The sequence below is a fragment of the Epinephelus fuscoguttatus genome, linkage group LG10 (assembly GCF_011397635.1).
Source record: "Epinephelus fuscoguttatus linkage group LG10, E.fuscoguttatus.final_Chr_v1".
NCBI classification, from domain to species: domain Eukaryota; kingdom Metazoa; phylum Chordata; class Actinopteri; order Perciformes; family Serranidae; genus Epinephelus; species Epinephelus fuscoguttatus.
In genome coordinates this window covers 16,799,085-16,812,278 of record NC_064761.1, presented here as the reverse complement: position 1 = coordinate 16,812,278, position 13,194 = coordinate 16,799,085, and the positions used below count along the sequence as shown (strand labels likewise).

Genomic DNA, 13,194 nt, shown 5'->3' with positions numbered 1-13,194 from the left:
ATTTCACAATTCAAGTCTCCGCAAGTTGATTTTCATTTTGTACTCAACTGACCACTTTCAACTGGGCCATTGGGTGGCTGGTGCAAATTCCGACCTAATATCTTCCAGTATGACCAACTACGTTACGTACAACGCTTTTTAACAGCTGACTATTGACTGATCACCTGACTTGGCATACATTTCCGTCCAAGCTTACTCCCATCACTTGCTATAAGAATATAAAGCTCTGAATCAAAATACCCCCAGTGGCAACAGACTAAACAAGCCAAATCCACCTATGAGTGGGCAGTCAGCCTCCTCAGCTTCATCAAGTAATTAGGAAGTGGGTGCTAATTACTCAGAAAACCTTGCTGCTTGATGTAGTGTGTATGTGTGTGCCTGGCCTCCTGGGCAGGGCAGCAAGTGGGGTAATGACAGAACAGTGCGTCTGGCAGTACTAACAGACAGAGAGTATCAGTAGTGGCTGGATGGCACGTAGGCACTCGACATGGCACCCTGCCACCGCCACGCCTTATCGCCCCACATGCCTTCCCCTGCCTCTAAGTGGAGAGTGAGTTGTTTTGGTTTGACTGCACTCACTGCTGCCTAATCTGTGGGAGGCTGTGTGTCTGTGTACATTTAATGACTGCTGCTTAATCATCATCCTTCATCAGGTCATTTTGGGGGTGGGCAGAGTTGGAGCAGGGCGGAGGTTTGCAGGGATGTTGCTTTAGCAATGTGCAGGAAATGGCAGGAGGCCTTGAGACATGAGACGTGACAGTTGCAACATGAGCCAAAGGAAGTCCCATGCAGCATGAAGATGACGTTTACTGAGAGGCATCATATCTGTAATACTCCTGCTTTGTGTTGACATTCCTCAAGCTTAGTGTAGATTGATCCAGATACTCAAGGGCGTCGCATACTTTTAGCTGACAAGGGAAACAATGTTGCATCAGTGCACAAACCTTTGTTGTGGAAGTGAAAGTAATCACATTAATACCACCATTAAAACCCATTTGGGATGCAATGTTTGTTCATCATAAATCCAGTTCAGTTTGTCCAAGTGAAACCATTTATGCTTTGTTACACAGTGTGGAAGGTGACAAAATGTAAACAAAGTGCATGAATGAATACATATTTACTGCTAAGTGGAGGGGATGAACCAATTTATTAGCCGAACATCAGTTTTGGACAATTTTCATCTTGTTGACTGCCATCGGTTTATCTACAAATAAGATGACATTCACTGATGGGAGATGTTTAGTCAGTTTTGTGCTGCCCAAATGTTGTGTTGATTATTTGCGGTCAACTCAAACAACAGTAACTAGCATGCCCAGCTGCTGATTCGGAGAAAAAAACCACAGGCTGGATATGACTCTGACACTGTGGCGTGACATAAGGAGGCAGTGGGTGCTGTATGCACAATTGATTTGTTTAGAGAGAAAAAAAAAAGTTGGCCATGTTGGGAGTTTTACACTGTCTTGGAGAAAGAAAGCAACATGTGGTTTTTAAGACATATTTCTTTGCAGAGGCCCCATTGCCAGAAATGAGACCACACCACACTTAGATGTTGGAGAAATAATCACTACTGTTTTCCAGCACTTGCACGGCATGCAAATACCGAGGCATATGTGCTCCATGCATTAGCACAGGCAGTGAGCGGATCAATTCTGTGTCTCACATCATGGATCAGCAGAGAAATAAACTCAGCTGAAACAAGGCATAGATGCTCATCTTTAGTAACTGTAGTAAGTTTAGGTATAGGTAGTTTTATAGCAGGTTAAAAAGGCTTTTGAAGCAGAAAAGAATGGATATTCTTCTTATAAAGAAGGTTATATTGAAGGCTGTTACATGATTTTCTATGATTGAATTTTTGCTCTTTTAAAGATAGTGTATAGAAGCACTGACTGACTTTAAAACTCAGTTTTTTTTTAATACTTAAGATTTATAAGTATAAAAGGGGATTGAATAACAACAGAAACAAGTTAAACAAGAAAAAAAAAACCTGGTATCTGCAACGGCTATCGGCCAAATTGTTATTTTAAGTGTCAGTATTGGCTCAGAATTTCACAACCGGTGCATCCCTACTAGCTGGCGTGTCAGTGATGGGTAGTTGTGAGTGAACCTGATGATTTGATAGTAGGAGAAAAGTCACCCTTCTCTCTTCCTGTTGGTTTGGTTCACATCACTGCATGGTCATGTGCCATTGGGCTTTCCCTGCTCCTCACTGCCCTGCTCCTGTAGCACTGAATTAGAGTCATCTCACTTTCACCTCAGTAACTATGGCAAGAGAAGGAACCTCATTGGATTGGTTTCAGCATTTTTTGTCTTTCTTTTCTTTTTTTTTATTACGAATTCCAGTGCTTTTTAAAGGTGGAAAGGTGACTTGAGTTTTGCATCCAGGCACATTACCTAGTATCACTCTCTCTGTCTGTTTTAACTGGTCTTGTTGAGGCCTGCAGCTTGTCTGTCTGAAGAATCATGAGATGATGACCTGCATGAGGATAAAATGACTAATCTTTTAATGACTTTAATGATTAATTATTTAGTCTTTAAATTGTCAATAAATATCCTAGAATCCTTTTATGTTTCCAGATTGCTCATGACCAACCGCTAGGAAACTGGAAGAGTTGTTATAATTCACCATGATATGAAATGGAGAAAAGCAGTCAGTCCAGATTTTTTACCCAGAATAGGTTCAGTATTTTTCAACAGGTATCACAATTGCCACTGATTTATTCTTTTGTTGATATGTCTTATGAATTAATCAGCAAAAATGTTCTGCACTAGCTGTTATTGGTGCTGAGGGAAGAGCGCTATTTATGCAAGATTGCTATTTTTGCTTCATGGGGAGATTGAGGATGTAACTAGAACACACTTGATAAACGATCAGCAATTCAGGGACCTGAAGTGGCATCACCATACCTCATCCTCCACTCCCAGTGGTTTTCTGCTTGCCAGATAGTAAAGGCAGTTTGCTGCTAAATGCAGATGTCCCTTCTGAACTGTATTCATACAGTAACAGATTGATGACCCATTTGAAAATATCTTGCGTTTTTTGCTGGTGGTGAAGACAGTCCTGGACCTGCAAACAGATGCAGAGAGACATCACGTACAGTACAAAGTAGCCAGACTAGAGCAACACTGCACCCCACAGGCGAAAGGCATGAGCAAAGGTGGGGAGAAAGTAGGTCAGAGGGAGGAAGATGGAGGGTGTAAGCGTGCGGGAGGGTGTTTGGATGGGGGGTTAATAGAGACAAGGTGGAGGGTGGGAGAGAGGGAACAAAAGAGCTGTATGGGGAGGGGATAGAGATGAAGATTTGCTTTTTATTTTGAATCTTTTGAAGTAAACAGGCTCACTTTTCACAAGTTTCTGCCATCTGGGAGGTATATGAAATGTGCCAGAAATAAGAGCATCCTTGCCCATAGTCTATTTCTGAATAGAAAGTGTCTGTCTAAATGCCAGGGAGGCTGCGCTGCTCTTAGGAGAGAGTGTTTTACTGAGATAAGGACCAGAGAACGTGTAAAGCCAAGTGCTTGAATGTGTCGATGAAGTGAAATGTCGTTGGTGTCACTGCAGGAATCAAGCTTATTTAATGCTACATTATTATAATAGCCAACCTGTGCCACCAGAGACTGTCATAGCTAACACAGGGAGTAGTATTGCAGTGAACCTGTTTGTATGTGATTGATGCTGTATCTGGATATTGGGAAATCAAAAATGGATTAGGTTTTTACTTGGTTTCCTTCCTTTCACTATGTTTAATAAACATGTATGTTTGTGTCTTTGTGATGCTGCTGATGCCTGTGACAAAATGTTTTACTGTCACTGTATTGTTGATGAAAAAGGAAACCGACAGCAGCTGTAGAAGTGGAGCAGAGATAGAGGGTTTGGAGAGGAAAAGCGCACCGTGTTAAAGTGAACAGTAGATGGCGCCAACAGCTTGTCATTTTTGGGTTCTTGTTGGGATGTAATCAACAAATTTTTGGTACAGTTTATCTGGAATTGCCAATGCCAAATGCCATTTCTGTCTTTATAATATTAAGTGTACTACCATAGTTTAAAAAAAGGTATTTAATCAAACATATATTTGGTTTGTTTATTGTCCCTAAATATACTTACATAGTGAATCAGACACTTCTAAAATTCAGGATAACAAACGTCAGAGGTGAGAGAGATAAGTAAATTGCACTGATTTTTTTCAGCCTTTAATAGAGTCAACAGATGTTTCATCAAACAGTGTGACACTAAATTAGTCTTCATCAGAGCAAACAAAATTGATAGAGTGTGACTCGTGAATATTTGTGGGCTGAATAGAATTGTGTTGGCCTCTGTGAAATTGGCCAAGACTGCTTTTTTCACATTCAGAAGGACTTGCTAGAATGAAGACCCTAAAGTTACTAATGTAATACACAGATATAGGTTCACCTAAGAAACTTTCGGACTATTGAAAAGTCTGGGATATTGGATATAAGATAAAAGTTTGAAGATACAGAGTAACAGCATTTATAATAAATGTAGGTGTGCATAAATTGTATGCATACCTACAGTCACAAATACTTGCCATCTGTCTGTACTGCTGATTAGGAAAACCCATTCACGATGTGTGTGTCTCCCTGCACTGCAGCAAAGGACATGTTGACCTTCGCTGCCCGACTTGTCTAGCCTACTGTGCCACATTACTATTCTCCACAGGTTATGTCCCTGTGTAGTCATGTGTACGCCTTCACTGGCGCACTTGCAGTTGTTAATTTATGTGCTGGCATCGGCATCAGCATACGTGCACGTCCTGTGAGCAGCTCAGTCTGGCTCTCATTCTCGTCTCCTTCTTCTTTTTTTCCAGCGAATCATCCTTCTCCTCTGTTCGTCTTCTCCCTTTTCATCCCTCTGTCCGGCTGGGGTGAGGACAAGGGGGTCCATGGAGAGAGCTTTAAATGGCTGAGGAGTTGTGTACCGGTTGGTTTCGCATCGTTGCAGGTACAGTAGGTAAAACCCCTTTCTTGACCTATCCATACAGCACAGCACCTCCTCAGCAGTGAGATTGTGGATTGTGATTGTAGCTTAAAAAAATGAGGGAGGAGGTCACTCTCTTTCCTCCCCCCCTTTTTTTTTTTCTCGGGGGGTTCACTCTAGATTATCTGATTTCTGTCTTAAAATGGGTTGTATTATGTCTTGTGAGTGTATGTGTCCTCTCAGAAAGTGCACCAGGAAACAATCTGTTGTTTAGATAGAGAAATAGAAAAAGGAAGACAGGATTAGTAAGGAACAAATATAGAGAATGAGAAAGATGAAGGGAATTATATGGATTTTTCATGGCATTCAAACTATTCATTTCCCTAAAGCTGCATGCTCTGTCTACCCTTTCTAGATTTCCTTTACTGTCTTTTTTTTTCTTCTTTCATTTTGCTCAAACAACATGAGTATGCCATTGAGAACGCATGTCAAATCCACTGCATTGCAATGTTGTGCAGTCATTTAGATCCTGTAACAGTGACATTGTAGGGTTGTTAACTTTGACTAAGTGACAGTATAGAGAGATGTTGCCTGATTTGTAGTTTTTGAGTGTCTGCTTCTAAGTAAGTGTCACATGGCGTTTAAGTCACTTGATATGCTGAAGTGCACTAACAAGAGTTGTGGCTGTGGTTGCACTGTTTTTAATGCTATTGAAAGTACCGTAGTTCAAAAATGAAGTGACATACTGACATCTTACCTAATCGTTCCATAAATCAACACCCACAATAGACAATGCTATTTATTGTTAAAGCAAATAAACTCTGGGGGATTCTAAGATGTGAAAATAGCTTAAAGACTAAAAACAGTGTTTTTGATTAAATTACATTTTGACTTAAACTTCGATTTTCATCTTTGTGTATTTATAACAAAATGTCAACGGCTTGAAAACCGTTTTACTTCAAGAAATGTTCACTGAACCATATCAAGTAACACTCAAGACATTTTTTGATAAATTTTTTTATAAATTATAAATAATAAAAACATTAAAGTTGCGTCACGATTTTTATGATGCCATATGTTAAGTTTTCCCTTCAAACGTGAATGTTTGATGTATGTAATGTTGTAAAATTGGATTTCTCTGCAGTTTGGACAATATCAGCATGCATATGAGTGGGATGTTAAAACATTGTTAAAACTGCTCATCATGATGGTCATAAATGGCACTTCTCTCTGGTATATATATTATGCAGAATATGCCCACTTATGTACTGTACAGCAGTGTGGGTGTGATTGTTTCATCCTCTTCATAGTAAATGACATAAGTGTGTGTCTCTTTATTGAGGCTGCTCAAACTCCTGCGGCTCCAAAACAGAGCTTATAGGGCATTAGGCTTTATTTAGCAAATCCCCCTCCCTTCCTCCTCCCTTATTCTACACTCCTCCACTAGCTGGCATGCCAGCATTTGTCAGCTGCATAATCACTATGCATATTTGTATGCTATCTCTTTGGCCAAATATCAGCCTTGTTGCCACAGACATGCTCAGTACAGTGTGTATTGATGGTATCACAGTATGCTGAGCAAATATTCAGAATATCAACACCAGCACAGTGGTAAACATCACTCATGATTCTCAGTGAACACTAGATGGCAGTGCAGGAAAAGATTGGGAGTGAGCAGTGGTGAGACAAGAGGAGTAATGTGGAAGAAAACAGGAGAGGGAACATGATGGGAAATAAAGATGTGGACAGAACAGAAAAGATGAGGTAGATAAAAAAGACAAAAGAAGAGGAGGCAGCAGAAAAAATCAAAAAAGGGGAGAGGGCAGGGAAGTCGCCAAATACAGCTTTGGGAGTGAGGGGGAGAAGGAGGGGTGAGGGGAAGGGAGTTAAAGCAGGGGGCAGGGTGGGAGGGTGTGGACCCTCTTTGGGAGCATCTGCTGGGTGTTAAGACAGAGGAGCTGGGCAAGTAAAGACAGAAGGATGACAGGAGGGAGGAGGCAAGTGACAGAATGAGCCTCATAGAGGCAGCTTGACAAACATAAAAGGGTAACAAACAGGGAAAAGGGAGAAATAAGTAAATGAAAAGGGAAGAAGTGATAAATGAATGAGAGGAAGAAAGAGATTTGGAGGGAGGGAGTCACCATCACATGGGCTTAAGCATGACTGGGGAAGATTCATGGGGCATGGAGAGGCACTCAGCTGGCTCTTGTTAAAGCATGACTGAAGACAGACAGATAGAAAGAGGGAAAATCCAAACTTATTTGTCCCTCTGAGGGAAATTAGTCACAGGTTTTAGGGTTTCCCATAAACACACAGTATGTATCTGAGTATGAATATAACAAAGTTATGAACACGCTCTCTGCCTGCTTCAGAAGATTTATGACAGTATAGCCTGAGACCCACTGAGTACTGGGCTTCCATAGGAATGCTCAGCCAACTTCTGGCACATTTTACCATGTCTTTATAGCTGCGACTGTTCAGACAGTTACTAATAATGGCTGTGATTTGCTAGTGAGACATCTACAGTCTCATTCTTAACAAGAAAACAATGCACAGGTGGCTTTCAAAAACTAATCTTGAACCAGTAGTGTTTTTTTTTTTTGTTTTTTGTTTTTTTTGTGCGTTATAAACACCTCTTAGCTAGTGGTGAAAAGGTCAATTCAATATCTCTTTCTGTGGAACTTACATTTGCAATATAAGGAAAACCTGTAGATTTTTGAGTCAATGAGAGGCTCCTGGTTTTGGACTTCCTAAAAAATAACCTTATAAAAGTCTCCCTGACACAGGAACTCAAAAAACAAAACAAAAATAAACCAAAACATAAGTAATTTGGTCATGATTTATCTTTTTAACATTATTTGTTTCTTAAATTATAAAAATGTAGACAATATAATTATTTTTGGTACTTTACTTTTGCATTTCGTTCGTTATTTATTCTTTAGTTTTTCATATATATTTATTTGTCCTCCTGATTCTGCTTAGTTTGTCTGACCCAACACAAATACACTGGATTTTAACATTAGGAAACTTGTTATCATGTATACTATATGGCTTACTTAATTAACATAATAGGAGTACATATAATGGAGTACTACTGTGACTATGGTCACTACTTCAGCCACTACAACAAACAATAAAAAATAATATTCCTTGAACCAATAGTTAAACTAATGACAATACACTCAAGTTGTTTGCAGCATTCATCCCTGTTTCATACCCAGATTTTTTATTCTTCTGGTGAAATATAACTTTGCTGTTTCACTTGTTGTTGTTGTTTTGTAGGCTTGCCTAATTGTCAGTCTCCTCTGCTCTTTGGTTTGTCCACATAAACATTCACCCCCTCCACCTCCCCTCCCTTTCTCTCTCTGTGCACCTTCTCATAGAAGATTAATCAGCACACACAAGCGCACACCCCTCTCCGGGGGTTGTTCTGTCATCGGCCTTTCTTGCTCGTTGGTTGCAGCTGTAGCCTGCGTTGCCATGACGTCACGCTGATCGATCCTCATCCCAGTGCAGTGGGAAAGCACAGAGACAGGAAAAGACAGCCAAGAGAGAAGCAGACTGGCAGAGAGAGGGAAAGGTGGGAGGGAAAGGGGATGAGAAAGAGAGGGCAGAGTGAAACCACACCTTATTCCAAAGAGGGCGGGACACAGGCAGCCACACACAAGCTGCTACTACAGGAATAGTCACTGTGCAGGAGGGTGCAGGGCAAATATTTTGTGCAGTGCTGTGTTATTATAGAGTCCGTGTATGTGTTTGTCCTCAACATGGGTTGTCACTTGGCTCACACCTGCACATTACTCTCTCCGCGAGCAAATAAGTAATGTCATTCACCGCTGAGCAGGTTCGGCACACTGCACTGGCATAAGGTAGGGTGCAGGGAAGGGGGTACATGTGTCTGTATGCATGTGTGTTTAACGGATTTGTGTATGCTATGTATTTACTCTGTGCATGTCTGGTGGCTTTTTCTGTGCCTCAATTTGGATGTGTAAACATGTGTGTGTATTCAATGTATGCGCACAAGTATTTGTCAAGCAAGAGCGGTCACTAATGTAGAGTGCTCTTGGGCCGTGGTGTCAGGAGATTCAATCTGTAAGCCATGTGACTCCACAGAGAGCTGCAGGGATTGGCTGAGGCCATCACTGACCTCAGCAAAGTCCCTCCGCCCCTGCTCAGCACTACCACCCCCTCTGTCAAACACACATACACACACATAGCCCTCCCTCCCTCTCGATCTCTCCGCCTCCCTCCCTCCCTCTCTCTACCCTGCCTCTTTTATTTATTTTTTTCCTCCAGTTAGCTTTTCCCCCCACCTCTCAGCATCCTCGGCTGAATGTGTAGGTTAGAGCCGCAGTAGCAGCAGCAGCAGCAGTAGCAGTAGCAGCATCCATGGCTTAAGCCCCAGCTCTGATCGGCAGCTAGCCTGGCCAGGCCCCTACCCCTCCTCTCTCTCGCTTTCTATCTCTCTCTGTATCTCTCTCTCTCTCTCCCTCCTGGGCTAGTTGACAGGCGACGTCTGGGGGTGTCGAAGGCTCACAGTTAGCCAGGGCGTTAGCCACATGCACACGGCTGCTCTGCTGCCCATCAATTCTACTGTATCTCTCTGGTAACCGGGGGCTTCTTCTCATCTCCCCCTTCCCACGCCTCCTGTTTTAATTTCAGGCTCTTTGGAGATAGAGGAATGCAAATCTGCAACCATGATGGAAGGTAAGATGATTTTTTTATTATTATTATTATTATTATTATTATTATTATTATGCTGTCCCCTTTTCTGTTGTTATTCAGGGTAATCCCCCTTCATGTCCTTGTACTACAGCGCTTCATCTGCTGGCAAGTGTGTATGTGTGTGTGAGTGTTTAGGAGGTTCAAATGTCATAAGCTGCCCTGCTATTTTGAGTGCATACATTCCGGTGACTTGCATGTTATTCTTAGGAAAAGGGCACAGCCACTGAATGTCTACCACAGAGGCACAATGGCGAGGCTAAGTGAACCGTGTGTACCTTTTGTGAGTAAGTGTGTGTGTGTGTGTGTGCATGTGTGTGTGTGCACGCGCGTGTGTGCATATGTCTGAGTACCCCCCCACCCCCCTTTTCCCGCTTCCCATCGTAAAGGATTATTTGGATTTATTGTGCAGGAGGGCTTATGTGCCCAGCTGGCTCACTTGTATAAATTCTCTTTGTATGGTGTTCTCTGAAAGACATGCACTAACACACTTAAAGTGCTGTATGTGTCTGCTCTGTATCTGCATACACACTCACAGCACCATATTACTCTGCTTTGTATCTGCATACACTCTCACAGTACCGCATGACTCTGCTGTGTATCTTCCACACACGACATTGCCATTTTTACCCAGCACTCGCGTGTGGATTGCATATCTGTACGGGCGGGTGCATGCGTACATTTGTACCCACCCATGGTCGGGCTGATCCATCTCTGTTGGGTTGAGTGTAGTGAGAAAAAAAGCATAATGATGATTGTTTTAGTTTCATGTCCCTTTAATTGATGACATCATCAGGGGGAAGGCCAGTGATGGAGGGATGAATCCCTACAGCTCTGCAGCTGGCACACGAAAGCCTGCATCCATCCATCTGTTTCACATGATATCTCTTATTTCTTATCTTTCATATTGTTCAGGCATCTTATATTTACAGCCTCTGGCCATTTGTTTGACCAGAGCAACTGAAAAATGTTGACTGTGACTGAGGCAACCTTGGATTATGTAAGCTTACAGAGTCGATACATAGGCAACGTTCTGAGGCAGTGACCATGGGAAAATATGTGTAGGTTACTATTGCTTACGATATTTACCTCCTGAAGCTATGTATATTTCCTCAACATGTTTTTTATTCTTATTTTTTGTCCTTGCTTTAAAAAAGCGAGACATCACTCAGGTCTGTTTATTCTGGTCCATTTAATAAATAAACTCAATGCCAGTGTCTCTGCTGCACAGGAAGAATCTTATTAGCATGCTTTTCTGGTTGTGTTTGTGCATATATGTGTGTCTATCAGTGTTTCAAATGAAATGATGTTTTTTTCTGCCCAGTCATGTGTTGTTGATTTGAGTTGTTTCATAGTGACATACTAGTTTAGTTTAGTTTATTAGTTTATAGTATCATGGACAATCCCAATTAATTGACTGTAGAAATAATAGTAAAAAGGGCAGCTTTAGCCAACATGGCTAATATCCAGCTGTAGTCCCCGGCCTGATGACAATAGGCACCCTAAAAAGAGAGAAGAGAGAGAATTAAGAGTGAAGAGAAAAAGATAGATCAATAAAGATAAAAAGGAACAGTAAAACATCAATACAATCATGCAGAGACAGCACATATATCCAAAACATACAGAAGCAGCACATGCTATATAATCACACACAAAACATCAGCACATACAATCACATTCAGGGATGCAGACAGACAGCACATATAGACATGCAGCGTTTATGATCATGTCGCAGTAACACATAGCCATAGGTTAGTGTGTGCAGGTATAATTGTCAGTAAACCATGTTTTTAACTTGGCTGTAAAGGTGGAGTATGCCAGTAGCCAGGTCATTTTAGTTAGGAGTGAATTGAAAGGATGGACAGACACCTATGTATTGATATTGAAGTGACAGATCTCAGATAGTTTCTAGCAGTTTGAACTTGGTGATTTTTAGTAAAAAAAAAAAAAAAAAAAATCTCAGCTATATATAATTTGCTCAGACAACATATCCAAGTTTTACAAAATTGGCAGTAGCTTTATCATGACCACCATGCCAGCTGGTGGAGGAGTGTAAAAACAATCAAAGGCTAATTCAGTCATTTAGACTTTATTGCACTATAGGGAGAATTTGGTTTGCCATAAAGAACTCAGCACTTACGTAAGATACAGAAATAAACATCCAACAAAATAAAGTCTCCATAGATCACTGCCACATGACAAACAGGAAGTTCTTCCTCATTTAATGCAGTGAAAGATGCTTTAAAAGGTGCAATTAGACAGTGTAATGAATTGAAATGGCTGTGTGACCAAATGGGTTTGTAGATCTGTTGAACTTAACATCTTTTCAAAAGTCTCATGATTAGTTTAATATTTGTAAGAGACCACAGTTAAGGTTATTCTCCATCTCCGTTCCCCTTGTTAACTGACCATGCATGATGAATCAAGGCTGTGATTACTGGTCTGCTATGTGAAGTCAGAGCACATCTAGATTGAAATTAAATGAATGACATTTTAATTAGTTGAAACGCCAGATACAACAATAATGACCTCTCCTGAATGTGTGTATTAAACTGCCATGCTACTGCATCATGAAAAAGGTCGGCCTGGAGCAGGTTGTGATGACAGTAACCATAACAGCAACACTGTTTGTCACACGTGCGTCATTGTACAAACTACAAACTGCTCAGTATAGTAGGTTATAATTTAGATGATGACCATGAGACATGATGCTACACCCTTTCTGCCCTTGTCAGAGTTTGGACAGAGCTGTGTTTGTAGTAAACAGCCACCTTGTGCACAATAATGCCAGATAAGCTCACGCTGGCTGCGCACGAATCTGCACAATATGTAATTATAAATACTGGATCTCTCAGGGTGATAATAACAGACAACACAATAGCTAGTTGTTAATGATCAACCCAAAGTGATTCATTGCTTTCTCTTTGGTATTTGATCTATGATTCAGTATGTGACTTGAAGGTAAAGATTAGCTCTACACAGTAATCAGTAAAATAATGTAATAGTTGTGTGGTATAAGAAATGTGTTGACAGGTAATCTCGGTGATGTCTTTCTTTCTTTTCTTTTTTTTTCCCCCAAGAACTCTCCAACTTTACTTTGACAGTAGAACTGATGAGCTTATCTGTTTCTCCCCCTCCCCTGCAAGTGTGCCGTCCTGTCATCTACTGCGTTTGTCACGAGCCAAGTTGTTAGGTAACAGTTGTGAACTAAAAAAAAAAATAGACCGTCTGCAACTGCCTCCCATCCATTAGCATGGCTAGCAAAGGCTTAGCATGGACTGTGTGAGGGCAGGATTACAGTCAGGTGTTAAAATTGGATGCTAATCCTTGTTAGCTCTGCTTTTTAAAGCTCCATGTCATGGCCAGCGTGGCTGTCCCTGGGTAACACACAGGGTAGAAGACGTGGGGTGATCATGTCATTTTAGTTCAAAGGGAGAGAGGCAGTATTCGTACTAGTGATGATAACCTCCTTCCCACTGGACATAATATATAGTGGATAAAAAAAAAAAGGGATGTTGTGCAAATGTAACTGTTGGTGA

The 13,194-nt window shown here is 41.2% G+C and overlaps 1 protein-coding gene across 13 annotated transcripts in view; it reads left to right on the top strand.

Moving 5' to 3' along the window:
* sgip1a (SH3GL interacting endocytic adaptor 1a) overlaps positions 1-13,194 on the top strand; it is an 88,747-nt gene that overhangs the window by 9,141 nt on the left and 66,412 nt on the right. For 11 of the 13 annotated variants that reach the window (XR_007450259.1, XM_049589010.1, XM_049589009.1 and 8 more), the window contains exons 3-4: positions 4,824-4,966; positions 9,596-9,640. Coding sequence is in view for 12 of the 13 variants with exons in the window: in XM_049589010.1 (XP_049444967.1) it covers positions 4,915-4,966; positions 9,596-9,640 (97 nt within the window). In the remaining variant the exon portion in view is untranslated. Of the gene's footprint in view, positions 1-4,823; positions 4,967-8,572; positions 8,803-9,595; positions 9,641-13,194 lie in introns of those variants that run through there. The other 2 variants (XM_049589008.1, XM_049589016.1) reach the window with 2 other exon arrangements.